This window comes from Mesocricetus auratus, unplaced genomic scaffold, assembly GCF_017639785.1.
Source record: "Mesocricetus auratus isolate SY011 unplaced genomic scaffold, BCM_Maur_2.0 Super-Scaffold_100004, whole genome shotgun sequence".
NCBI lineage: Eukaryota > Metazoa > Chordata > Mammalia > Rodentia > Cricetidae > Mesocricetus > Mesocricetus auratus.
Window position 1 is genome coordinate 3,602,682 of NW_024429189.1, and position 27,929 is coordinate 3,630,610.

At 52.7% G+C, this 27,929-nt stretch overlaps 1 protein-coding gene across 3 annotated transcripts in view; it reads right to left on the reverse strand.

Moving 5' to 3' along the window:
* Window positions 1–27,929, reverse strand: part of Olfm1 (olfactomedin 1) — a 37,612-nt gene that overhangs the window by 3,043 nt on the left and 6,640 nt on the right. Inside the window, exons 1-5 of one of the 3 annotated variants that reach the window (XM_005085408.4) lie at window positions 21,207–21,458; window positions 19,127–19,276; window positions 14,801–14,956; window positions 12,282–12,501; window positions 4,651–4,757 (exon numbers count right to left, since the gene is read on the reverse strand). In XM_005085408.4, coding sequence (XP_005085465.1) covers window positions 4,651–4,757; window positions 12,282–12,501; window positions 14,801–14,956; window positions 19,127–19,276; window positions 21,207–21,356 — 783 coding nt within the window. In that variant the 5' untranslated portion in view covers window positions 21,357–21,458. Of the gene's footprint in view, window positions 1–4,650; window positions 4,758–12,281; window positions 12,502–12,679; window positions 13,011–14,800; window positions 14,957–19,126; window positions 19,277–21,206; window positions 21,459–27,929 lie in introns of those variants that run through there. The other 2 variants (XM_040745147.1, XM_005085411.4) reach the window with 2 other exon arrangements.

Genomic DNA, 27,929 nt, shown 5'->3' on the forward strand with positions numbered 1-27,929 from the left:
CCCTTAGCACTTCGGAGTGGACCCCCCATGGTCCACTAGAAGCTAGAGATTGGTTTCTGTGATTCTCGGGTCTAGTGTGTAACAAGATGACACCAATTTCTAAGGACTTTCAAATGGTCTATTCTCCCATGCAGCAGCAAATCAGACACAGAGCACAGCCCTCTCTGAAAACACAGATTACAATGCATCAGGACAGTGGACTCCGGAGGCTGAATATTCAACCACACGCCAGAGAGGCTGCTTGGGACATGGCACCATTCTGTGGAGGAGAGCTACATGACTCAAAACCCAGAGAGCCTGGTGGGAAGGAACCCCATTTCCACAGGGGCGGCTCCTCCCCTCAGCACTATGACCTTCCCATCTGAAATGCCCTTGTCTTCTGTCCCTTCCAAGGCCTGGTGGTTTAGATCAAATTCAGCCAACTTGGGCTGGTGCTGCTGTCCCTGGGAAGTGACCCCGGTGACGGTTGCTGGTTCTCATGTCCTCTGGAAGGATCAATGGTTCTTTCCAACTAGACTCTAGGATGCCCAGATAAGGGTGGAGGGCAGAATAGAAGGTAACAGGACGCCTACACAATCTGGAGGACACGAGGGGCATCATGCACTATCAACTCTCATATGAGCCCATGTACCGACGGAGTTGCCTTTGAGGAAGACGGCCAGTTATTAAACAGAGGGGACCAGCAGAAGAAAAGCCACCCCCACCATTACTTTTCTGGTCCTGATTTCTGTCTCTCAATAGCTGACCCTGAGAATTTTGACATAACTGGCCAGAACACTTGCAAAAGAGAAACATACACTCCTTTTTCTAAGTAACTTCACAAGCCAGACTGTTAAAACAGCTCGTGAACCATGCCTCAAGTTCAATCCCACTGTGCCCTACGTATGAGCAAGGATTCCTTTGATCAATGTTTTATCTCTCATCACCCTCCTCCAGCTGCATAGTGGACCCCTTTGAGGAATGAACTCTGGGTAAGAAAGAGGACTATGTCTATATCCTAACATCCACACTTAGTTACAGATTTAGTAGTTTCCAAGTCCCCAGATCACATCTGTAGCTGCTGCCCAGGCATACTGGGCATCCAGATGTTCTTCTAACATCTGTGCTTGATTCTGAATGCATCCTATCTTTCTGCTTCATTGAAAGAATCCTAACTTTGAATCTGTCTCACTCACTCTGCCATTCTCTCCTGGGGTGGATGTCAATGGCCTGGTTGCCCGTGTAGAGGTCTCTGAGGCTTGCAGGGCTCCTTCAACTGTCCTGCACATCAGCACTGCTAGTTTCAGCATTTTCAGACGAGAAATCTGAGGCCAGGGAGGTCTGCTCAGCTGTACTAAGTTCAGCTGCTTTTCAATGAGGAGGGCGACCAGGGTAGGGCTGTCAGGGCCTCTGTCCAGCATCTTACGATGCGGCCGAGGTGTTAGGTGTTGCTATTTAAGGGCCCTTTCTCAGTAATGGGACTTTAGTTAGCTCTTCTTTCTGGCTTGGCAAGCATTTGACAAACGTCCTCCTGAAACTGCTAACATCAAGGAACTCAGTCTTGGAAAAGATGTTCTAAAGGGAGCTGTTAGTGAAGGGGTGGAGAGAGCCTCAGTGGGAGGCTAGGAGGAAGTGGCAGGATGCCAGCCGCCCCAGGAATGCCCCACTAAGTACGCCCACTGAGAAAGGATTAGAAGGGATGTCTAAGCTGCCAGCAGACAGAGCTGCAGGCACCAGCACATCTGCATAATCTAAAGCATTCTGGATAATCCCACCCTCTGTTCTAAGGATCATCTGCTGGCTTTGATGCTGTTTAGATGAAGGGAAAGGGCCTTGAAGCACAGAGCTAAGTGAGGGTTTGAGTAATGCACCAGCCCCCTGAACATGAAGCTCCTGGGGGTGGTGGGAGCATGGTGCAAGCCCTCTCTCTGACATCTTGTGAAAGCTAGACTGCACTTCTGAGGTGGGGCACCAGTAACGGAGGAGAAAGAGAGGTGGGCGGGACTTGGCTCTGTCAGCCTGTTCCAGTCCAAGTAGAATCCAGAATGGAATCTTTGGAACTCAGGGTGGGGGGCTCTGGAGGTGCAGTGGGGTGGCAGGGACTTAAGCATTTTATGCACAAGGTGGGAGATACAGCGGGCTCCTACCAAGCTTCCTGCTTCTGATGATGGTGAAAGGGGCCTGGCCTCTACTGGGGGCTGAGGGTCTGTCGCAAACACACAGGTGGCTCACTGCTGAGGGAGGTTTCTTGGCACCGCACCTGTACACAGTTGGTGCTTGATAGACAGAGAGAGGAAGGCCCATGCAAAGGTATCCCAAGCTAACTGTGTTCTAATAGCCTACACAGAAGCAATGGGGGCAGAGCTGGCTCAGCACAGCCCCTCAGCACACACTAACAAGGGGCTCTGCAGCTTCCTGAGGCCTCCTCACGGGTCCCATGCCTTTCCTTTCACAGAACCCTCCGCAGGGACCTGCTCTAAAGCCAACATCAATTTCTCTCTGTGTGTGTGTGTGTGTGTGTGTGTGTGTGTGTGTGTGCGCGCGCGTGTGCGTCGACTTATTGGTCTCCCGTGTGTATGTGATCAAAAATGAACGGGGGACTGGAAGAAAGCAAAACAAAACAAACACTGCTGGTGTTGATCAATGGCAGGACCAGGCGACGCGTCACTTAGCAGGCTGGGTACACGGTGAATGGCTGGAGCTCAAAGTGCCCAGAGCAGCACCCAATACTGTGTGTCTGCTCCCAGCCAGCGTCCTGCCCCTTCCCTGCTGCCAACCATCGTGAAGGCCCCCCTCCCCTCCCTCCTCCTTTTAGCCACGGCATCTGCCGCCAGAGTCTCCTCTCCTGGAAGGCAGTCACGAAGCAGAAAATAATTGTCACCAGCACCCATGGGTATCCTGAGAGCTTTGTGAACCTACACCCTTGCTATGCCTTGCATCCCAGAGCCTGAGGCACACATATATGTGATGTCAGAAGGTTCCAGACTTGGGCTCCTGGCACGCTGAACTGGGCTTCCTAAGCAACTCCTGTCTTGGCCCTGTCTTTCTTCCCATAATGCCATTGCCACCCACATCTGTAGTGAGGGGGTGTTCCTAAATAAACCTCAAGCAGAGGTAGGTTTCTCTAATGGGATGGGGGTGCTTGCATAAACTACGTGTCCTAGTTAGTGTTAATTGTCTACATTTTAATCGTCAATGTGACCCAACCTAGAATCACCTGAATGAATAGTCTCAGTTGAGTGATTGTCTTTATTAGGTTGACCTACGGGCATGCCTGGAAGGGACTGTCTTGATGGCCTGAACTGATAGGAGGGCTTGTCCCATTGTGGGTAGCACTGTCCCCTGTGAGAGTGGTCCTGAGCTTGTTAGAAGACTAGCTGAGCATAAGCCATCAGCTAGCACCCTCCATGGGTCCTGCTGTAGTGTCTTGGATATGGGTGAGTTCCTTAGTCAGAGGTAAGGCTTTGAGGACTAGCAAACAGGTCTCCCTCCAGATTCCTGCTTGAGCTCCTGCCCTGACTCCCCTAATGATGAACGTGACCTGAAAGTGGAATATGAAGTCAACCCTTTCCCCCCACCCCAAGTTGCTTTTTGTCAGAGTGTTTTACCACAGCAACAGAAAACCATGTCATCACCACGGTCCAGAAAACAGTGTGAAAACAACCAATGCCCATACATCCCTGACCCTATTGTATCTTGGGGGCAGCCCAGCCAGCCCTCCAGAGCTGGCTGACCATCTAGAGGGATTTTTTTTGCCCACCTCAGATGCCTCTTGTTCCAGTACTATACAGTCCTGCTCTAGAGAGACCTGAGTCTCTCTTGCTTCAGTAGCAAGGGTTCAGTTCAGTATCTCAGACTTCAGGCTCCTTTCTCTGGGCCCAGGGAGGAGCTTCCAGTTCTCTGCTTCTACCCACCATCCTGCAAACCTCTGAAAAGAAGAGCCTTGGGGAGAAGTGCCTGGACCCCAGGAGGCTCATCCTGGCTGCAGTGATTAGCACTGTTGGCATCAAAGGACCTGATTCACAGAAGCACAGCTTCCCTTCCACCTCAGTTAGAGCTTCCTTAAGACCCCAGTGGAGTCCTTACAGGCCTCCTCTACCAAGGGGGCCTCCCAGCCTAACGGGGCTGAGACCACAGTCCTGTCCCCAGGAAGGAGAAGTAGGCAAAAATGGGCGGCTGTCTCATTTTTCTTTTTTGAGGTTTGCCCCGGGGGGAAACACCCAGGAAAAGGAACTCAGCCTCTTCTCAAAATCAAAAAGGAACACAGAGTTTCTATCAGCCATGAAAGGAATGGCAAATGAGTACAAATCAGCTGTCATTAAAACAAGAAAGGCCTAATAGATTCTATCCCAGAAGCAGAGGCAGTGATGGGAGCCGCCCAGAGTGGCCTGCACAGGAGAGGCCTGAGCACCTCGTCAGCCACTGGGCAGAGCCACTGTTGCTTCCATGACTGCCACTGCCATCCTCAAATGGACAGTCTCCCCTTCCCACTGTCTGTCTCGTGTTCATATAGGGGCCTCAACTTGCCTTCCTGGGAAGAAGCCCTTGGGAGATCCCGCTCTCCCCAATTCATAGCCTCTGACACTCTGCCTGGGAAGTAGACATGCTGGCATTAGGGTGAGGGACAAAGGCCAGGCCTTTAAGTCCTTTAAGAGCTCCAGGGACACTTACCCTGTTATCACCTTCTGGGGCCAGTGGGTCTGTCATCCAGGACCCGAACCTTGAGCCAGAGGTCTTGACAGTCACCGGGTCACTGATGCCTGTCAGCTTCCCGCAGGCTGGAACAGAGTGCACACAGGTCAGGACCAGCAGGTGACCGAGAGTCTTGGACCCCTCCCCCAACGACATAGCTGGGCTTGGGGACTTCATCCTCTTCCTCTCCAGATCTGGAACCCAGCAGCCCATAATGTCACTTACACAAGCCCCATCAGTGGCCAAGAAGAGCCACTTTTTCCTCTAGAGAGAACAATTGAGGCCAGCATGGGCAGGGCACAGCAGTGAATGGCTGCCCTCCTGGGCCTCATGACTCCTTGGGAGCAAAACGCCAGGGCAGCCCCAGTAACAAACGAGGGTTGGCCACAGCAAGGCTCAGTATTCTCTGGGAAATGGGGCAAAAGAGCTCAGTCCTCTATGGCGCTGGAATAATGCACTTAGCCAGTATGACAGGCAGCAGGAGAGAATTTAGGCTCTATGGGAGACACTGGACCCAGGCAAGATTAACCTTTCAAAACAGAAAGACAATGCTAGCAGCCCATAACAGCACCCCACACTGTGGGAGCACCTTCCCTGTGCATGTGTCTGTCCCCCTTGTGCACGTGTCTGTCTTGGAACCAGGCCCCTGTTGGAGGCAGGCGGAGGCTTGCTGCTGTCCTGCTATGTGTGTGTATGGGAGTATCTGTGAGCGTTCTAAGCCCTCAAGAGGAGCAGCCCCTGGCAGGAGGGCTGGGATTGGAGCATCATGCTCTGTGGGATCTTGAATGTGGCCTCTGCAGCCCTCCCACCTCACAGACGGCCAGAGATGACCTCAGAGCCACAACGTGGTCACTCAGGAGTGGCTGAGACTGTGACCCAGCATTCCTGCCTTAGCTGGCAGCTCTCTTGTTAGCTCTCAGCCTCCAGATAGAGCCTGATGTGCCGGACTCCTCCTCTCCATCCCACTAGGTAAGGCTTGAGTGTGACCCCCCGCCAAGTCTCTAAGATACCCCCAAGGGCCACATTAGCATACACACACAGTGTCTGCAAAGTTCAGAGAAGATCCAGGTGCTTAGGCGAGATTGTAAGAGACTTAACCTGAGACCACAGGGAGGCAGAGATAATCCTACATTGAGCAGGGTGGGTCAAGCCCAGGGGAGGGTGCAGCTCACCATGCTCTCACACACGGCAGCATCTCCCCAAGCCTGAAATGCGGTGAGCATGTCCATAGTGGCGTTGTACAAGACTGACAGAAAATATGAACTGCTTGGCTTGGCCCAAGAGCCAGCAGAGAGGGGCCTTGGACAAAGGGAGGCTCAGCAGGATTGACAGCCCACTGCATGCAGAAGAAACATGCTCCAGGCCTGGATTCCCACCAATGCCCCAGCACTGGAACTCCTGCCCAGACTGGGAGAGGAAGTGCCACACTGTGCCCACTCTCCTGTCCCTTCCCCAAGGTGCACCAACACTTTCTTTTGAGGCTTGAGTCTCCATGGAGGTCTTGGGTACAATGATCTGAGAGGCCCTTTGCTGAACACGCGCATGCCCACTTGGCCTCTGTGCATACTGCCCTGCTCTGCCCAAGCCCTGGGTTGGGAGGAGACACCAAGGAAAGGGAAAGGAAAAAGAAGGACATTGGTGGAGGCCAAGGTTGACCAGTGTTGGCAGGAGCTGGAAATGAGGATCCTGATGGGTTTGTAGAAAAATTTCCTTTACACACACACACACACACACACACACACACACACACACACACACACACGCTTGCACATCTGCATGCTTCTGAGGTTCGAATGAGTTCACTGTGGGCTGCCTGTAGAGGCCAGGCAGGGAAAGCCAGATGCCCAAGCTGGACTCCACCCCTCACTCCCGCGTTTTCTTCCTTTGCTCCTGTTAACTTGAGGGTGGGTTGCCAGGGGACAGAGACTCCCTCCAAAATGGGTGAGAACAGAAAGAAACCAACAGAAGTCAACCCCTTTGCAAGTCCTTTTCCCAGACCTCAGTTTGCCATCCAGACCCAGCATCCACAGAGCCACTGGTTCCTGTAATTTCTCATAGAAGGTCTCCCACTGATCCTGGAGATATGATCTATGAGCTGTCTGGAGGTTAAGGTCCAAAGGAAACAGCATGCACAGGTGTCATGGCTGGAGACCCATATGGACGACATCCTTCCCACCCAATGGCATGTTCTGCTTGAGGCCAGCACATGACTCAACCAGACAGTGGAGTTTTCTGAGATGCCAACTCATACTAGATCTGTCCCAAACCCACTGGAGTTCCCTTCCTGGTTGACAGCTTCTCCTGAAGAAACCTGACATCTTCCTGTATATCACCTGAACACGACAAAGTTTGAGGCAGATGCCCAGCTCAGCTTGGATGCCTAGCCCTGGTCCTAGCCTTCCTGCCTCCATGGCCAGGCCCATTCTATTCCCACTCTAGAACAGCATCCAAACTTCCCACAGAGCTTCCAGGGCTGGGACCAGACACGTGCCTAGACCCTAAAGATGTCATCATCCCATCCATCTCAGTGACCTCAGCTGAACCCCACATTTCCTGGGGTTGCCAACAAAAGGCACCTGGGGCTTGCTGCTCCAGGTAAGAGTCTCTTGCATTCAACCTACTTCCCCATAAACAAATGAAGGACTTAGCTCTTGAAGAGCCTTTGCTGCTTGTCAGCTCACAGCTGAGAAGTGCTGGGGTCAGCAGGGTGAGCCTCTGGGGAGTGAAGCCCACCCTTCATGCCACCCATTTTGCTTCAGTTACACTAAGCAGGCACTATATCACCAGTGCCGGCAGGAAGGCAAACTAGCGTAGGAGCACAACGCAGGCCTTCCAGAAATATGCCTGGATCGTTCAGTCAGTCCTCCGTTAGCTCAGATGGGGAATGTGCAGAAAACAGGACTTTGCTCTCAGCCAAGTTAGGGGTAGCTTTGAACAAGCCTGCCACACTCTACCCAATGGTCCTTTTTAATTTTTTTCTTATCTCGGAAAGTGACAGGAGATCTATGTTTGAGTTCTACCAGAAGGCTGCCCAGCAGGTCCAGCCTTCCAGCCACACCCAGCTCTCCTCTGGTGTATTTTCCTGGTGCATATGCATAGTCACCAGGGCAGTCAACCTTTCAATGCTTCAAGGCTGGCTGAGGAGGGTAGGGAGGCTTGGCCACTGTGTCTCCTGCCCTCTAGGCTGCTGGGGCAGGCACAGTTCCAGGGCCTGTGGGGCTGGAGGCTGCCTGTCCTCCTTAAGTCAGGAAGTTATTTTTAGTTCTCTGTCCACGCTAGCCTGCCAAGACCTCTCAAACTGACAGTATCTAAAAGTCCGTGGCAGAGGCTCGGTGGTATGTTGGCATACCCAGTTCTAGAAAGTGCACCTCTCCAGTCACACACTCAGGATATATGTGGGGGTGGTAGAAAGCTCTAGGACCTCAGGAAGAGACCTGCAAGAAGGAAGATGCTCAGTTGGGAAGGTATTGGAATGGAGATGCCTGGTCAAGCTGGAAGCTACACAAGCCATGTGCCTTGTATACTTCTTGGGAGGATACCAGGCTGAGAGCCCAAGTCAGGATGAGTATCTCTGGGAGGCGGCGCTGGGTAAGGCATTGAACAAGCTTTGGCCCTGGCTTCCATTCTCAGTGTTTAGCCCTGAAACTAGAGAAGAGCGGTGTGCAAAGAAGTCTGCAGGCTGAGAACAAAGTCCAAGATGCAGATGAAAGAGCTCTAATGCAGACCCAGGTTTAGATCCAGAGCCTGCAGCAAGCCTGTAGACATTATTCTAGAGTCATTCTTCCCCTCTTGCCCTGAGCAGGAAAGACCAGGCAAGACCAGGCCTCTAGTGGACCACTTTTTAGAAAAAATGGAGGAGGCAGGTCCTGTCTAATAGGTATTTTCGGCTGCCCGACTCCTAAGCTCTGTTCCCATAGGCATCCCCTGCTAAATCACTTTTAACTCTCTCATCTATAAGTGATCACACAGCTCTGTGAGCCACTAGTCCCACTGCCCTGCTAGTGAAGGCCAGCCTCCACGGGGGACTCTGGCATCTCAAGTGTTAGGGGCGTGTCTTTTGAAGAGTCCATAGAGCTCACACTACAGCATGACAAGTCAGTGTACCCGACCAGGGCAGGAGCCTACTCTTAGAATCCTACTAGTGTGGACACTGTGTGAACAGCTCACCTGGCTGGCAGGTAACTTGTAAGCAGGAGGCAGAAGATTTACTAAGACATGTCCTCAATAGAACAAAAAACCCCACACTTTTCCCCTTGGTTGGCCCTAGCTATCTGGGGACTTCCAACCCACTTGCAGAAAGGAAACAAACAAACAAACAAGCAAACAAAAAACCCTCCTCCAAGGAGCCCTTGGCATCAGTGCCAGGATGGTATGACAGGGATACCATTTCAGCCAGCTAGTATTCAATGGCAATGGTGACCAAGGCTGCCTGCAGTGCCAGTGCAACCTAAGTCTGGGAAGAGACTCCATTGAGCAGCATGTGCTAAGGCGCAGGTTCTAGTCTCACTCAGTCTGGCTCCTGGGATCTGACCTTGCAGCATCCTCTCAGGGGACACCAGGGTTCTGGGCAACACTGCCTCTCTCCTGCTGAGGGACAAGACTTGTTCCAGGGGATTGCACTTTCCAGAAAAGGTCCAAGACTGGACTGAGATCTATGCTCAGTCTAGAAGGAAGACATTTCAAATTCTAAGTCCTGGCTGGGACACTTGGAAAAGCATGGTGCCCCATCAAGATGTACCAGAAACAGCTGTAACTCTGGTCCTTGAATTGTATTTTCTGCATGTGTGCAGGCCAGGGACTTAGGAGTATTCTGATAAGAGGCTTGGAGAGATGCAGGGACCCCTTCCCTCCCTCACTCCCCCATGAACGTAACCAAGCACCTGCAGAGGCTACACACCAAGGAGTCTGGGGCGTGAGGGCTGAAAGGCTAACACTCAGCCACTGAGCTTCTACACGTGCGGAGTCCGACCCACTGGGCCAGCAGTGAGTGCTGTTTAGACAGAGACCAAATCTGGGCTTGCCAGTGGGCTGCTGGGGAGGCTGGGGGAAGATGCCTCTCTGCAAGGCTGAATTAAGCAGCAACCAGGTATTTCGTCTTTCGATTCCTGGGCTGAATGAATGTCTGGGACAGATGCTAAACCTATCTATAGACCCATCAGTCAACCGTCTGCCACCTGTTTCTATCAGCTGCTCATGTACTCATCCATCACCCAGTCGTTGACCAATCCTCTGCATGTCTATCCATCTGTCATCAACTATGCCTCCCCCTGTCCCTTAATTCTTCCACTCATTATCTCTCCCCACCCCCACTTGCCTGCCTACCCACCTGCTTACTGAACTATCATACTCCCAGCTCCTCTGAGCAGGGCAGTGCAGAACTGGTGACAGGAACAATATATGTAAATTCTCATAGTGACCCTAGGGCCCTGTACCTTTCTTTGCGCTGCAAAACAGGAGACACTGCAATGGAAGATGACAGAAGCCTGTTGACTGGCTGGCTACTTTAGTTATTTTATAGCTTGGCACCCCAGGGCTGCCCAGACTGGGGTCCAGAACCCACTGTCCCAACCCCAGCTGATGTTTCTCTTCCAGTGTATGCTTACTGAAGCCCCTCTTAGGACAGAATTACACACTCAGGTCACCCCGCTGGTGTACACAGGGTGGCACTATCTGGCCTCATTCTTTCTTCATTCCCGTATCACATGTGTCTTAGCAGCCCAAGGGCAGCCACGTGAAAGCCTCAAGATCCTATCCATAAGGTAAATTCATGCTGCTGCTAAAAATAGGCTAAGAACAGATGGGAAGTCTGGCTTGGCTGGGATAACCTGGAGAGCCGTGTGGGCTGCCCCCCTTTCCCATAGGTCCATTAGCTTGGCAGCCTTGGTCATGTCCCACCACGGTCTCCAACCAGATTCTCTTGGTTTCTCCAAGGTATGACACTCTGCCTGATTACCTGGCAGGGGAAACATTTGCAGGGAAATAAACCCAGCCTCTAGGCTCTTCAGAGACCAGGGCGATCTCTAAGTGCTTGGTTGGGAAGGCTGCGAGAGAGGCCATGATGGAAACCCAAGGGAAGGCTGGAAAGGACCCACAGCCCATTCCTCAGCCCAGCATTCTAGGCACTTCCAGAACGCACGTGCAGGCAGTGGAGGAGGCTGTCATCCAGTCCCGTTCACGGAATGACTAAGGTTACCAGTCCCTGCCACAATGGACCTGGGTTTTATGAGGCATAAAAACAAGAATATAAATGGGAGATGATTCCCTGGTGGCCCTGTGACTGTCTATTCAAAACAATTAGTTCCCAGGACTCACCATAGTTTCCTGGCTCAGCAGACCTGGGAGCCCAAAACTTTACACTTTTGTTAGGGGCAAGCAAGGAGCAGTTTCCTGGGATTCATCTGGAAGCCAGGAGACTAAGTGTCTAGTGAACACTCCTGTTCATCTGTCACCTAACACCAGGAATTTGCACCCATGTGTTGGTCTGTGAAGGTGTACATGTGCATGTATGAGCTTCTGTGGAGGCCAGAAGCCAACTTCAGGGACTATTTCTCAGCAGTCATCCACCTTGACAGTGTCTGTCACCATCTTACTTCCCAAGTAAGACATGTCGGCTGGCCAGCAAGACCTGTCTCCCCTTTCTTGCGCTAGGATTAGTTTTACATGAGTTCTGAGTATTGAACTCAGGTCCTTGTGCTTTCTCTGGAAGTACTTAACCAAGGGAACCATTTGTTTGGCCCACACCAAGGTTTTTGAAAGGTATTTGTTCTTTGGGATGCTTTAAATTTGTAAGCCATAGATGAAGGGAGACAGAGTCAGAGCATCAGACAGAGCCCAAAGTCACCCTAAAAAGTACATGGTAGAGAAGCCAATGAGTTGGTCAGGCTCTGTGGAGGGATGCTGAAGCTGGGGTCAGGACAGGAAATGTACCATTTAAAAATGGCCCCAAATATCCAATCAGTAAAGTTTGGTAATCAGTCAGGCATGAGATCCCAGATGACCCCTACCTTAGGACTGTCAGGGAACATGACTCTGACAGGAAAGCCACCTTGCTTATCAGTCCACTCCACCCAAGCCACTGAGGGCCCCCCAGTTATTCTGTCTAAAACCTGCTACCCCATGTATCCCCTCTTTTTAGTTCTAACTAAACCTGATGCATTGTCTCAAGGTGTTTTATCAGCCCTCTTCTCAGCCTGGATGGAGATGTGTTTCTAGGCCCTTTAAAGTTATCCTGAAAACACATGCATGAACCACACACACGCATATTAAGCACTCACACTTGTGCACACACACATGCACCCATCTGACAGTATGTGGCATCTAATATCTCTTTTTTGTTGTTTTTGTTTTGTTTTTGTTTTTTTTTAAACAAATGTGGGATTCACTAGGGTCTAGAACTGCCTTTGGCATGGGCTTGCACATGGGCGATGCCCTGGGGTGGGTGTTGCCTGCACTCCTTGATGCTCTCTCTGGGTGGCCCTACCCAGAAGCCCTGATGCAGCCATCACCTGCTGAAGTCAGGCAGGCAGTGTGGCTTTAGGACCACTCCCTATACCTGCATGTGTGGCAGAGTCGGGCCAGGAAGTGCCACACCAGCAGGGTGCTGGGCCTACCTAGTTTTTGCATGCATGCACGGAGCCTTTCTTCAAGATTGGACACTCTGCTCTGAAGTTCATCGTAGTCATAGGCGCCAATTTCCTCTTGCAGCTCGTTAAGCACTGACGTCAGATTCTGGACCTCCTCCTTAAACTGCAATACCAATTTGGCATCGGCCTTGTACTCTTCCAACACAGGAATCAAAGGCCTAAGTTCATCCATTTTCGCTTTAATCGCCTGCAAGGTTAAAATAAGCTGGTTCAGTGCGATGCATGCAAGAACTTGAAATGCCCTGCCTTGGCCTGGCCTCTCCCTACGAGAGGGAAGGTGTGCACACCCCCATTTTAGGAATCCATCAGTTATCTGGTCCCAGTGAGTCAGGATAGTGTATTAAACAGTCCTCAGAACACCAACATATTTGGGAAAGCTCTTTATTTGTCAGTCAAGAATGCAACATCTTAAGGTTACATGCTTTAGGTCACATACACAAAGTTTGTGGTTCTTTTTTTTTCTTTCTTTTTCAAAAAGTGCATTGACAAGGGTTCAAACTATTCATGGGATGCATCTAGAGTCGCATGCAAAAGGAGGATCCTGGTTGGATTCAAGGTTCCTTAGTGAAATGGTGCTAAGGACTGGAAAAGAATCATAAAAATGCATGGTGCAAAAAGCTCTCTGGCTCTCTCATGGTTACATGGGGGGACTGCTTCTTCAGTCACTGGCGCATTGAAAAAACTCTTAAGTTAGCCCTGCAAGCAAGAAAATGAAACACCGTTGAAAAGCTAGCTCACTAACCTGCCTCAGACAGCCATTAAAAGACACATATTTGCATGGTCACTTAAACGATTATAAAACAAGTTACTCAAATGGCCAAGGGCCTCCCTCACGGTTTTTTGCTGGAATCCCTTCATATAGTGACTACAGTGTAAAAGTCAAGGGCTTGGTTTTGCTGTTCCAGAGTCTCAGAGTCCCCAGCTTTGGAACTCAGAGGGTGCTCTGTGGATGACACGCTCCAAGGGGAGCTACCTCATGCTGCTGAAGACACCTCTCACAGTCTGCCAAGCACAGGAGGGCAGATGCCGGCCAGGAGAGAATCAAGTAAGGTCAAGAATCTCTCTCCAAGGTTAAGTCATGATGGCACATCAGAAAAAGGGGCACAGTGTTCCCCTGCCTGGGACAAGAATCACTGGTTTATTTGGCCTCAGTGGGATTTGTCTATTATTTTATTTATATTATAGATTTGTAACTTCATTAGCTTTCCATTTTGCCTACCTAATGTACTGCTTTTAAAAGGAGAATTGGTTCCTGCTTCACATAGGGAGTGCCTCAAAGGATAACATTAGCATAAAAGGGAGGACAGGCAAGGGCTTAGTGGTTTCCAGCCAAGCGGCTGTGTAATTCGACCTGCTCATTTACATCTGGGCCCGATTCCTAATTAACATGCATGAACACCTTAATTAAGGTGGCAGATAATTCCTAGCCTAGTCCTAGCGGAGAGTCATGTATATATACATACTTGTACATATGTATATATAATTTCAGGTCAAAGGAACTGAGGTTTTAATGGCCAGGGTCATCTGGAGACGCAGAACACTTAATGCAGCTGTATCTACAATGTGCCTTGTCACAGCTAAATTAGGTCAGACGTGAAAAACTGCCCTGAGTGATTTGGGTCCAGAAATGGCTGTAATCAATTAAGCTAATCCTTGGCTAATGTGATTTACCTGCAGCAGCTGTGGAATGCCGAGGGCCTCTAACGATACCCTGCCCAGCTGATACACCTCAGTCAGAGGAGCAGGGGGCCTGGGACCCCCTGTTTCCTACTGGCTGGTGAGGGAAGGAGAGAGGGGCCAATGCGTGATGAAGGGGGTGATCAAGCTCCAACCCCTTCCGGGGCCAGGGTGGGTAGGCTCTCTCCTCCCAGAGTGGCACAGCTTTGCGAGGCAGAGAACAATCCTCAGTCACTACCTCTGTGGGGAAAGGGAAGCGGGGAGGGGAAGAAAACCGGACTTGGAGCAGCAGGGAGGAGAGGAAGAGGAGGAGGAAGGAGGAGGGGTGAGGAGAGGTGGGTAACAGAGGAGAAGGAGGAGGAGGGGGACATGGGGGGAGTGGAGGAGGAAGAGGAAGAGGAGGAGGAAGGGGAAGGAGGAGGAGGAGGGGTGAGGAGAGGTGGGTAACAGAGGAGGAGGAGGAGGAGAAGGAGGAGGAGGAGGGGTGAGGAGAGGTGGGTAACGGAGGAGGAGGAGGAGGAGGAGGAGGAGGAGGAGGAGAAGGAGGAGGAGGAGGGGTGAGGAGAGGTGGGTAACGGAGGAGGAGGAGGAGGAGGAGGAGGAGGAGGAGGAGAAGGAGGAGGAGGAGGGGTGAGGAGAGGTGGGTAACAGAGGATAGGGAGGAAGAGGGGGACATGGGGGGAGGAGTGGAAGAGGAAGAGGAAGGCTGGAGGAGGAGGAGGGGGACATGGGGGGGAGGAGTGGAGGAGGAAGAGGAGGAGGAAGGCTGGAGGAGGAGGGGGAGGAAGCTCCAGGAGGGACAGGCGTACCTTGAACTGCCTGGCCAGATGCTGCTTATGGCTCTCCTCCACCTGCTTGAACTTGGACTCCAGTCCTTTCATTTGGTTCTCCATCTTCTCCACGTACTGCAGGTCTCTCTGAGTCCGCCTGTCCAAGACTTCTATGGATTGAGACATGTTTTGCACCTGTCAAAAGGGTAACAGGTTCAAGGCAAGAGCAGCAGCAGATGCCGGGCAGTTTCTTTTGTCCGCTCATCAGCCAGGCTGACCTTTCCCACAGCACCACCCTGGGAGGCAGAAGTGGCCCCAGCACGATTTACCAGCTAATCACCAGCATCAGACCGTTAGGATCAGGAACTCCCCAAGCACGGCAGATCGGCTGGGTAAACATTCCCTCTACCCTCTTCCAGCAGAGCTCGGACACTGGGCTGCTCCAGGCACAGGGCTGGCGGCCATTTCTCTCTGTGTCTAAGGGTGGGGTCTGTTTCCATGTCCTAAGTGACATCGTTAGGCAAGTGCACACAGCAAGAGATGAACCCAGAGCGATGTCAGGTCCGCCTAGGGTATAAATTCCCTTTCCCCGAAGCCTCCTGGAGTGCCCTTGCTGACAGGGATAGGGAGCCACTAGCTCCAGGCTCGCTGCCGAGCCTTTTCCCCTACGCCATCCATCACCCCTCACAATATCATAGGCAGATGACTGCTCGGCAAACACGCACATTCAGAACGCAGAGTCAGGAATCAATCACCTAGCAAATGAAGAATCGCTGTTTTACATCCTTACGGGCATTGTTGAATGGAGTGTAGCCTCAAGATGGGACTCTATTATTCAGCACGATTCCAGAGAGCGCCAGAGAAAAACAGTTTTGGTGCGGCCACCTGCCAGCACCATTTCATTTCCAGGAAACTGGCTATGGCTTATGTGAGGCTGTATGCTCACCAAGGGCGAAGGGGGCGGGGAGCCAAGGTGCTGAGGACGCTGCAGTGGGTTGGGTCACTTCTCAGAATCTAATCCAATTACTAGCAAGGAAGGTGCCTTCTGAATGACAGGTCTTCTTGCTGAATTTTTGTTTTTCTTTCTGAATTTGAAAAAGACTCCCTTCTAGGAACAAAGTCCTTGAGGTAGAGGCTTGGCTTCGCTGCTCAGTGGTCAGAGCAGTGACGGCCAGGTTCCCATCTCCCACCACAAACCCTTCAGACCAGTAAGTGGAGGAACATGGGGAGAGCGACAAGACGCCTTCTCACAGGCCACAGGCCGATATTGCCCATCGAGGCACTTAAAACCGTATGGGATCTTAGGACCTAAAGCAACACACACACTCACTTTCAGGTTTCACTTTCCAGCACAGCCGTGCATGGGGCCGGCTGCTCCTTTCTCTTAAACACCCCAAGGGAACGAGCTGCTCTTGCTGGATGGCCTCTCTCCCCGCTCACTGTCCCTCTGAATGGCTGCAGAACAGACATGCTGGGAACAGATGTCAAGTTTGCTCTTGTTCATCCTTCAAAGCCCAGCCCAAATGCCACTGCCTCCAAGGAGGCTTCCAGGATGAGCTCAGACAAAGGACGCTGTGAACCTGCTTGGGAACAACCACCTTATTGGAGGGGGAGGGTGGGGGCCTCATCCACACCTGAACCCTGAATAGGGAAACCAGAGGAGGAAACCTGTGCGGCCTTCCTGGCCCAGAGGAAGGACAACATGAACACCTCTGCTTAGAGCCTCTCCTCCTAGCCTCCTCCCTGGAGATATGACAAGGACAGGGCTCAGCTGTCAATCAGTCAGATTGGGGTGGGGAGGGCTCTGTCCAACTTTCAGGAAGAGCTTTCAGGAAGAGACCACACAGCATTGGTGAGAGATTTTTGTCCTCCCTACCAAGGAACAACGCTTCTAATGAATTTTAAGATGCAAAGATTAGACTTTACATTAAAAACATCTTAAGATGCCAAATAACTTGGTTGCTTTAAGATGAACCAATGTCTGATCCCACTTTCTGGCCAACCACTCAGCTAAGTCTTCCATAACAAAACATGGGTGACACCCATATTAACGCTCTGGCAATACCTACTTCCACACCACACCTCTTCTAGTTCCTGGAGTATCCCCAGAAGCCAACCAGCACGTTCAAGGTCACGAGGTCACAGGATGCTCCTAGCCACTGTGGCATCAGTTGCCATGAAGTGGAGGAGGGGACAGCCACACACCTGTCCCCATCTGGGAATGACTAATTGCTAGTGTTTATTGCCCATGGAGGCACTGGCCTGAGCCAGCCATGTTATTTATCTCGGGCGGGGGTGGGTGGGGGCAAGACCGTCCTGAGTCCCACACGCTAACACAGATATGTCAGTTCGGGAATTAAGAAACTTGGTCCCATCACACAGCCAGCTCAAGGTCTGGGACTCCAAAGTCTCAGAGGACACAGCCCTATCTTTACGCTCACCTCATCCCCTTCTCTGGCTGATATCCAATCCTGGAGGAACTGCCCAGGCATGCTGATACTCAGTCCTCAGCAAGGACTCAAGCTGGACAAAACTAGAGCCTCTAGGCCTAGGTCCCAGGACCTGACCTGCTGTGTCACCAAGAGGGTCTAACACAAAGCCAGACGGTAGCAACACAGAACCAGCTCCAGCAGCCGCAGGGACCCAAAGAATCCAGAGCCTCCTCTGATGCCACCAAAGATGGCGGGTGCTGTCTGTGCCAGGCCTGGCCCCGCCCCACAGGCAGAGAAAAGGCAAAGCAGAAGAGAAAGGAGGCATGTTGACCAGGCCCAAGCCCAGAGCACAAAGGTGGAGCAGGCTTGTCTCAGCAATGCTGCCGGGCACAGTAAATGAAGGGCCTCTCTTCCAGCCAGTGCTCAGGCCCTCCCAAAATAGAGTCTACGCGGCGTGAAATGGGGCTTTACATTTTTAAGCAGCAAAACCGTGGCCTGCATAGGCGGAGAGGAAAGCTGAGCGGCCTCATTCTCAGGGGCCTCTAGAGCTTTCTGGAACCATTTCCCAGCTTTGCCCTTCTCCCAGGGCCCCTTGACTTGGGCCTCAGGCCCCTCCAAGCCCCGCCCCTTTGCTACAGTTCTGAATAATTAAAGGCTCAATTAGGTTCCTGTCTAGTTTGGTGTAAATAAATGTCCGTGGGATCTGTTAAATGTATTTTACTTGAACTCTTTTCAAATGATTTACTCTGGTGGCTAAAGGTGGCAAAACAGGCTAAGAAACCAACACACACTCTATCCCTTACGGGTGAGTCAGCCCCACAGGCACCATGATGGAAATGAAGTCCAGCGTTTCTTCCAGATGGGGACGGCAGTAACTGGGGAGTCATCCCAATCCCCAGGCTGCTCCCTGCCTAAGACCTGAGTCCAGGAAAGGGAACTGCTCTCCCCAAGGAAGTGGGAGTCCTGCGATCATCTCAGCTCCAGCTGGGGAGGCCAGGTCCTGGCTGGGGTTAAGCTGGGCTCCAAAGCCGTCCTCAGCTGGAGGGAAGCAAAGGGGATGTCTGTCCTCAGGACCCGCGTTCAAGTTTCAATGGACCCCTCACTCCACAGATCCCATACAAAGTCCAATCAGTAAGGGAAGTTTTTCTGGTGTGTGTGTGTGTGTGTGTGTGTGTGTGTGTGTGTGTGTGTGTGTAAGGGGGGGAGGCAGGGAGAGGGAGGGAGAGAGAGATGACCACACTGTGTCTGCGTGGGAAGGGTTCACCCCATGGAGGCATTTTCATGTGGTGGAGAGATGGGCAGGATGGAAAGGCCCCTCATTTTCCCTTCTCCTCATGGCAGCACTCCTGGGTCTCTGGGGGCAGCCCATAGGCACTCTTGTTGAGAAAAAGAAACCCAAAAAGAAGACAGCTGGTCCAATGATTCAGCTCCCTTTCCAACCAGCTATGCAGCCTGAGGACATCAATCTGAGGAGTGACCAATGCCACCAGCTCTATTCTGGTCTTGTGACAATCAAACGGAGTAAGACTCAAATTGCGTGCATGGATTACACACTATTGTCCTTGTGTTAGAGGTACCCATGGTGGGAATGAATTGCCAGGTGTGACCATTCACCAGTGGAGTAGACACATCCCCATGTAAAGCCTGTGTGCCAGGCACCTGGAGTCTACTGTTTCCCTGGCAGCATTGCCGAGCTCTTTGGACCAGACTGGGCAATGCCCAGAGGAGAGACGTCACAGGACGATGGAGTCATGCTTCTAACCTTATCAAAAACCTCTTTCATGGAGCCCCCCCAGAGTCCACCAGGGCCACCTTGTTCTTTCCCACTTTCCTATCCATGCAGTCATCTGCCCACTCATTCATTCACAAACATTTAGAGTGGGGCCACACCAGGGATAATGTGCGAGCTCACACACCCTCCGCACAGACTCACCTTCTCCAGTAGCTGCCTCAGCTGTTTTGTGCGGGCATCTCGTGAACACATGGTCTGCTGGGGGGCGACCACCGTGCAGATACACCTGCCCTCACTGTCCTGGGCAGAGCTGTACACCTGCCAGCTCTCCTCGGGGTTGGTGGGCAACACCTGGAGAGAGGTAGGTGGGGAAGGGAATGGAGAGGAGACAAGAGAATGGGGGTGAGAATGAGGGAGGCTTGTGCCTGGGCGCCAAGGGCTGAAGTAGACCAGAGAGGCACAATGTCTTAAAGTCCAAGTTCAGCCCTGGATGCTCAGAGTTTTGACATCTAACCACATTAACGGTTGTGGAGGTGGGAGGGGCTGCAGGGACCATATAAGAAACCAAGTGGCCAACAGCTCAGGGGATCAGACACTGTTTTTCCCTAGTAGGCACAGTCAAGCCTTGATCTTCTGTTCCCTAGCACTCGGAGACAAGTACCTTTGCTAACAGTTCCTGTCAGTGCCTACGAACTGAGAGAAGCAATGGCTTAGAGCTGTGCTGTCTCCCTGAAAGCAGCCTGGCTAAGATGCTGGCCTTCCAACTCCATGCAGCCCCCACCGGCAAGCCATTTGGCGGATGTCAACAAACATGCTGTGTAAGGGTCACCCCCAGTCTCAGTCCTAAGGGTTTGCCCAAAGACCACCAAGGACCCAGAGCTGTGAGTAGCTAGGTTCACCTTGCAGGCACTGTATACCACCCATGAACCTGACCTTCAGAGACACAGCAGGGGCAGTAGACACCAACGCTCCTGCACACACCCTCCTGCCCTCCTGCTACTGCAACCTGCCCACTGTCTCCAAACCCTTCCCTGGCATCCTGCACTTGCTTGCTATTTTTAGATGGGAATGGGGAGGAAGGCAGAGAAGCTATGGAAGTGATATACTTCATTTCATTCATCCAACCTCAGCAACAGAAGTATGTAAAGTCCTTATCAGGGAAACTCATTTTGATTTTTCTGTTGCTTTGGTTTTTGGGAACTCACTCTGTAGACCAGGCTGGCCTCAAACTCACAGAGATCCACCTGCCTCTTGAGTGATGGGATTAAAGGCTTTCGACACCACGCCCAGCGCTAGGAAAACTCGAAAGGTAGACCCAACAAGAGTCATAGGTATGTGTGTGTGTGTGTGTGGGGGGGTCACACCACTGAGCCCTTGGAAGCAGAACTGGAAGAAAAAAAGGGGACTCGTCCTTCACCTCTCCTTTCCACTTAGAAGGTTAGGTCGGAGACCCTTTCCAGGGGCTCCTCACCGAAGGGTGGTCTCAGCTCAGCCTGCTCCAGCCACCATTGAAGTCAGCCCTGCCTAGACAATCCACCCCAAACGTAGCCATCACTCCCCTCCCCAGGCTGCTGATGACATGGGAGATGCGATTTCCATTTAAGAGGCCAGTAGGAAGGGGTGGGTGAAGGCGCGCGGGGCTGGGGTGGGGGGAGCAGGGTCCGGTCCCGCCCAGCTCCTGTGGAGTGGACCCTTAGATCTTCGAGTGGGGATGGGAAGAGAAGAGTGCCCGGAGATTTGGGTGGGGGGGCTCAGATGAGACCACCGAGCTCTTATCTTCTGACTGGGTCCCAGCTCCGGGCCGGTCCAGTCCGCCTTTTACAAAGTAGGACGAGCTGAGTCCTGGCTGGACCTAGCCCACAAAAGGCTTTAAGCAGCATCTCCACCCCTTACTTGCTGAGTGACCTTGGCTAAGTCCCCAAGTCCCTAGCTTCAGTTTCTCAAGCTTCTCAAGGAAAGACTTCCTAATATTAGCGAACGAAGACTCTGGACTTTTGAACCCCTCCCGCCACCACCATCCGAGCAGGTGTCCTCAAGCCCCTCGAGGGGACCCGACGCAGGAAGCATCGCCCCAGACGCTGGAGTGCGGGTGGCGGCCGCAACAACTGGAGGCGCTGCTTAGCTGCTGCGCAAGAGGGTGGGCTCCTGACTCCGGCCCGAGCTTCCCTCCCTCTCCGGGTGACCCCATCCTGTGCAGCACCGCTGGGCCAGCACGGGGCTCCTACCCAAGAGGAGGCAGGAGGGAGGAGGGGCCGCGAGGGCGCAAGGCGGGCTCACTTACGCCGGTGCTGCGGTCCAGCGTCCCGCCGCTGGCGGCCGAGAGCCGGGTGGTGTTGAGGCCCACCAGCGAGGGCAGTGTCTGGGACATCCAGTTGGTGATCATGGCCATGGTGCTTAGCACGACCCCGATCTTCAGCAGCGGCACCGACATCGCGCCTCGAGTGATCTCCTGAGCCCGCGCCGCGCCGCGCCGGCGCTGGCTCCCGCGCCCCGGGCAGTCTCAGGCGGCGGGCACCACGGCGGGCAGGGGCGCCCGGCCGCGTCCCCGCGCCCCCTCCGCCCGCCGCCGCCCGCCGGTCTCCGCCACCCTGTGCGCCCTGGCCATCGCCGCGCCGCCCCGGCGCTGGGAGGTGACCAGGCGGCCCTGCCCGGCGCGCGCTGCCCGCCCGCGCTGCCCGCCGCTGCCGGGTCCCCGCGCGCTCCGCTGCCGAGAAGGGCCACCGGGTTCTGAGCGCGCCGCGGGCTGTGCGCGGGGGCCGCGGCCGGGAGGCGGGGACACGGCCGGGCGGCGGCCGACGCAATCTGCCCAAGAAATGGGTGGATTTTTTTCCTCCGTGCTCCGGCTCCCCGCCGCCCCCTGGCTGCAGGCAGCGAGGTCTGCAAACTCCTCAGCCAAAGTTAGGGTCACCCAGGAGGACAGACAACACGCTGCTCCCAACCGTAAAATATAATCCCCCAAAATCTCACATGGCCTCCCTCCCCAGTTCTCCCGGTCACACTCATGACTCTGTCTTGCTGAGGCCCCTGTTCTGCTCAGGCCTGCTTGTGTCCAAGGATGGACCACACCACCCTTACTGCTGGGGTCCATCTTCCCAGGTGGATTGAGTCCCAGTCAGTTTGGGGCTTCTCCTGAGCCCCAGAGGGCACGAGAAGCTCGCGTGAGTGCCAGCGCAAGAGTAAGTAAAGAGGCGACTACTTTACTTACTACTTACTCCCGTTAAGTGAGACACTCACGGGAACCTTGGCAACTCTCTCTGCACGAAGAGACCGTTGGAATTCTTAACGTAGCCCACCCAGGGTTTCTGGGAGGAGGTTTCAACAGAGAAGGGGCTGGTATGCACTCTGTGCACAGTAGGGGGTGCAGGTGAGTGCGCCCACCTACCATCAGGAGTGTAGGGCTCAGGAGGCGCTAGAGGGACCACACCCATGGTCGCCGGCTGTGGTGTGTGCATTGGGGCATAGGGCTTCTGGCATCTCGCATGTGCTGTGGGCCTAGATGGGCAGGGTTCTCTCTCAGGGATCCAGCTCAGCGACCGGGCAAGCTTCAGCAGCATCTGTGCTAAGACCTGTAAGTCTCAGTACAACAGCACAGCCGGCAAAACACCTTAATAGCGCTTTTGACTTTGCAGCAGCCATCTAAGCTGAGGGAAGTCTGGTCCTGTGGGCATCCCTCCAAGCCGTCCCAGCCCTGGGTAAGGAAAGACATCCTACCCCCCAACCCCACTGCATTCTTTCTCACCTGGTCAATTATAGACTTCCCGAAAGGGCGTTTGAAAGGGATGTCACGATAAAGAGAGACTTCTTGCTATCTGCTAAGAGGGATGTGACACCTTCCTAGGGCTTGTCTGTGTTCTGTCCCCATTTGCAGAGAGAACATCAACGACAGCCAAGATGATTCTGGCCTGGGTGCTGGGTGTGAAGCCTGCTGCCTCAGGAGGTCAATTGGAGTTGTTTCTCTGGTTAAGGCACGGCATTCCTTGGTGCATCTGGTTTGGGTGGAATGCCAGCAAATTACAACTGTTGGGGAAGGGCGCCATCTCTCAGTGAAAGCTGGTACTGCAGGCTAGTCACACCCAGTGGTCTTGCTGGATTCGGCACGCAGAGAGATGCAAAGGCTCTGCCTTACTTGACCGGCCTTGCATATTTCACACAGATTCAGGGCCACAGCCGTATCTGCCCATGTCGTACACACTTGCTCCCCACTACGCAAAGGTAAGGAACGCTTAATGCTTATCAACAACTTCAAATCCAACCAGTCCAGTCCACAAAAGTCACTGCCATCTCAGAAGCCACAGAATTTTATTGAATACCCTACTTAGTGCAAGATACAAGGGGCAGCATGCCCCAAGTTCCTCGTCAGATGCAACATGGAAACCATACACATACATACATACATACATACATACATACATACATACATACGGCACACTCCATGGCTAAGCACCGTTAAACCTTTCTTTTTTCTATATAGCTCTTTTTTCTTTTCTTCTTTAATTTAAATTAGAAGCCTTAAACCTTGCTTGCTGTTTGTCTGATGGCTGATGTTCCCGCTGGAGGGAGGCCTCACATGACAGCTCTACATGCAGACCGTGGGGTCAAGCTGAGTTCTGCCATGAACTTCTACGAAATGGTGACCCAGCTGATGAACCTTTCTGTGACTCAGATCTCTCACCTGCAAAATGGGCTTAACAATAGTATCTTTCCTCTGTGAGGCATCATCAGAATAAAGGATCAGTGCAGAAACAAACCCGGCATGCTGTGGTGACATTGTAACACCTCAGCCAGCAACCTGTGCTGGGCAGGCTGTGGAGCTGGGGTTTGAGCTGGGTGAGGAGTGAGGCCCCGAGCCCTCTGACATGTCTCTGGAGCTGCTGTCAAATGCCACAGAGAAGTGAAAGTGACTCTCCATAAGTGGAGGCCCCTTCTGGGTGGGGGATCTATGGTAGGCATGTAACCATAATGGTTTTGAATCGCTCCCAACTCTGCTTTGGGTGAGTAATGTTTCAGGGTTCACAATTGCTGCCCTGAATTGGAGGAGCTTAACTTAGCTGGGCTTTTTGAAAGGAAATGGAATCCAGGCCGCTTGCAACAATGAAGCCTGGGTCTGTTCAAGTAGTCCCAGAAATAAGTAGGAAGCCTTTAGTGCCACTGTTCAGACACTGTCTCCCACCCTCACCAAAACAGGTCATTGTACTAGGACTTGGAGATTTGACCCGCCAGATCATATTTCTTGTGAGTCTATGCAGGAAATCATGGTCAAGGAGTACTAAATGTAGTTCATGCAACTCACATAGAACATGCCGGAGAAGAACTGGCCATTGAATTCCCAAGATCCCTGGGAACTAAGCTGACATCGGATGGCAAACATTCATCCAGATGGAAAGACACAATAACCCTACCCACACTGATGTTTGTCAAAGCTGGTCATTATCTCAGAATTTGTCTAACATGAGAGAGAACTGAAGAAACAAACATCTGATTACCTCATAGAGGGTGTGATTGGAACAGAGGTGTAGACGAAAACAGAGGTGTAGATGAATTCCAGCTCCAACCCACCTCTGACCATCTCTCACCAGAACACTATCCTCTCCACCTGAATCTCCCCACATGCCCCTGAGCCTCTCCCCCTGCACCTGAGACTCCCCCTGCACCCGAGCCTCTCCCCCTGCACCTGAATCTTCCCACCTGCATCTGAATCTCCCCACCTGCACCTGTCTCTCCACCTGCAGCTGAGCCTCTCCCCCTGCACCTGAGCCCCTCCACCTACACCTGAATCTCTCCACCTGCAGCCGAGCCCCTCCACCTACACCTGAATCTTCCCACCTGCACCTGTCTCTCCACCTGCAGCTGAGCCTCTCCACCTGCAGCTGAGCCTCTCCACTTGCACCTGAATCTCCCCACCAGCACCTGAATCTCCCCATCTGTACCCAAGCCCCTCCACCTGCACCCAAATTTCCCTACCTGCACCTGAATCTTCCCATTTGCACCCGAGCCTCTCCACCTGCACCTGTCTCTCCACCTGCACCTGAGCCTCTCCACCTGCACCTGAGCCTCTCCACCTGCACCTGAGCCTCTCCACCTGCAGCTGAGTCTCTCCACCTGCAGCTGAGTCTCTCCACCTGTACCCAAGCCCCTCCACCTGCACCTGAATCTCCCCACATGCACCTGTCTCTCCACCTGCAGCTGAGTCTCTCCACCTGCACCTGAATCTCCCCATCTGTACCCAAGCCCCTCCACCTGCACCTGAATCTCCCTACCTGCACCTGAATCTTCCCATTTGCACCCAAGCCTCTCCACCTGCACCTGTCTCCCCACCTGCATCTGTCTCTTCCCCTGCACCTGAGCCTCTTATCTGTACCCCAGTCTCTCTATCTGTACCAAGTTGCTCCACCTTCACCTGAGCTGACCTGAGGATCTGAGAGGTTCAAGCTAATCCCTTCAAACTCTTCCTGGTCCAAAGCAAAGTCCTGCTAAGTGTATCTATCCAGATTTGTGAGGAGGATCTACTGTCCCTAAGGCATTTGTGTGGGACATCAGGAAGAGCTGGAGTAAGTACCACTTGATTCAGTGTGCTACAGAGCATTTACAGAATCGATCCTTGGATTGTTGAAGAACACAGACATTTACATTAAAGCACCCATGGTGCCAGCCGACAGCCTGTGTTCCTGAAGAGAAACTCAAACCCCAGTTTTCACATGCTTTCCCTTGAAGCAATGACTCGCCCACATTTGCCACTGAATAATCATCACATTGACAGAACAGGTGCTGTGCCCAGACAATCCTGGGGATTTGCCATACAGGATGTCACCAGGTCTTCACAGAAGCACACCGGGGAGTGCTACCCTCACATCCACTGGCTTCGAAAGATGATCAGGTATGGCCCAGGCAGTGTGGTGAGACAGCCAGGGCAAAGCCCCGAAGCATGGCCAATGCCCTTACTCCTTGGATGTCTTGGCAACAGTCTCCTGAATAAACAACTCTCAATCCTGATGACCTGGAAATCAACTGAATCTTTCTACAGCTCCTGTGTTTCTATCACCTGTGGTGACACTGTCAGGTCTCCATCCTCACGTTTTACTTACCCTTACTGGCCTTGGCTTGGAATCTGCACAAACATATCAAAAAACATGGAACAGGAATACCGCCGACCTCCCTCCATGGCCCGAGCTTCTCAGCTCTGAAAGTGAGGGCTGAGTTTACAGGTTGGGTCAGGACACTTGCCCAGACACAGCTCCTCTGTCAGGGCCTAGCACATGGTAGGCAGGGGGTGAGGGGTGCTAAGGAATTGCCCGTCGATGACAGGGCGTGAGGGCTAGGAATGCACAGTACACCAAAACACCTCACCACCAGAGAGCTGAGGCCATAGGCAGGAGCCTGCTCAGGCATCAGGACCAGCAGTGCCCAGCTAGAGGGAAGCCGGTCTCCAATTCACTCCTCGATGCTCCCTAGCAAAGCACAGGCCCACAGGACAAAGACCGGAAGGCGCATTGATGTACAACAGTGTCCTTGTGGCCTGTTTTCAAACAGTTTACAAGGAAGAGAAGAGGGGAAGAAAAATCCAGAAAGGAAGGAGGAAGAGGGAAAGGGGGGGTGGGAGACAGAGGGGAGAGGCAAAGAAGAGCAACAGAGACAAGGAGAGACTGAAATAGAGGGAGCAAGATAGAGAGATTGAGGCAGACGCCGGGAAACAGAGACAGACAGGCAGACAGACAGACAGACATAGAGATAGACATTGAGACACAGAGAAAGCAAGATAGAGACAAAGGCATATATGCAGAGAGGGGTAGAGAAAGAGACAGATCGTGGCAGAGAGACGAACAGAAGAGTTCCCGCATGGAACTACCTTCTTACAGAAGAGTTCCTGCATGGAACTACCTTCTTTCCCCATCCTTTCCCTGTCCTTTTCATCTTTCTCCGAGACAGACAGAACATCCTGGGAATAGGAAAATGATTGCTTTTAGCTCAGGACATTCTTCCTGCAGTCACAAAAGACCCCGTGGGCAGCCAGGCTGCAGATCCCCCACATAAGCCCATATGGGTCCTCCAGGATCACAGATGGGTGTAGCGTGTTCTCCACCCCCACCTCAGCCTGACGACCACCCACAGGCCAAGGGTATATGACCTGCAAAGTTTTGCATATCTAAGCAGCTTTTGGGACTATGGATGTCTTGCTTGGTACCCTGACTCTCTGCCTGTATCATGGGAAGTGAGGGTAAGAGGGTCTGTCCTTCCCTGTGGTCCTGGTGAGAAGGGAGTGGCCAGAGCCAGCCCAGCCATGGGAGGGAAATACACTGCAGCCACCAGGAGCCTTTGGAGTTTGTTTTGTTTGCAGAGCTAACACGAGAGCTAATCCAAGGACCCGAGGTCCTCTGACATTTCGCCTCTCTTCTACTCTGGCTCCAACCATTCAAGTCTCCCAGTGACCAAGTGCCACACCTTCCTAGTAGAAGACTCCATGACACTCAGCTGTCCCTAAGACAGTGCCCCCCAATGAGGCTGGATCATCTGTTTGTGGCTCATTGTGTCTGCACCTGCTCCCTGTTCATGCAGAGAGGGGACTGCCATGCTGCTCCCTCAGGCCTTAGCAGCGCCTCTGCCCGTCTCTAGCTTCTTTCACAGCCACAGCCCAGATGCCCTCAGCTGTCCATCAGAACTGGGGCCAAGCCTAGGGAGTGGCACTTCTCAGTGGACACATTCCCCAAAGGGCTGAACTGCAGTTTCTGGGAGCTAGAAGCATTCCATTCCTTCCTTCCCAGGAGAGAAAAGTCTCCATGGTGGAGGACAGGCTGACTTCTCTGGCAGCAGCACCTGACCTAGATGTGAATTAAACTATGCATGGTTAGAGACATCGTGTTGACTGGGGGTGTCCAGCAGGGAGTGAAGGAGCACCGAGAATGTCATACCTGCTCAGCCTGTGGACTCTGATACTGTCAGATTCTGTAGACCAGCTCTCCAAGCTGGACTTTCTCTGAACCCTGCATAGGGGTCTCTTGCTGCAGAGCCA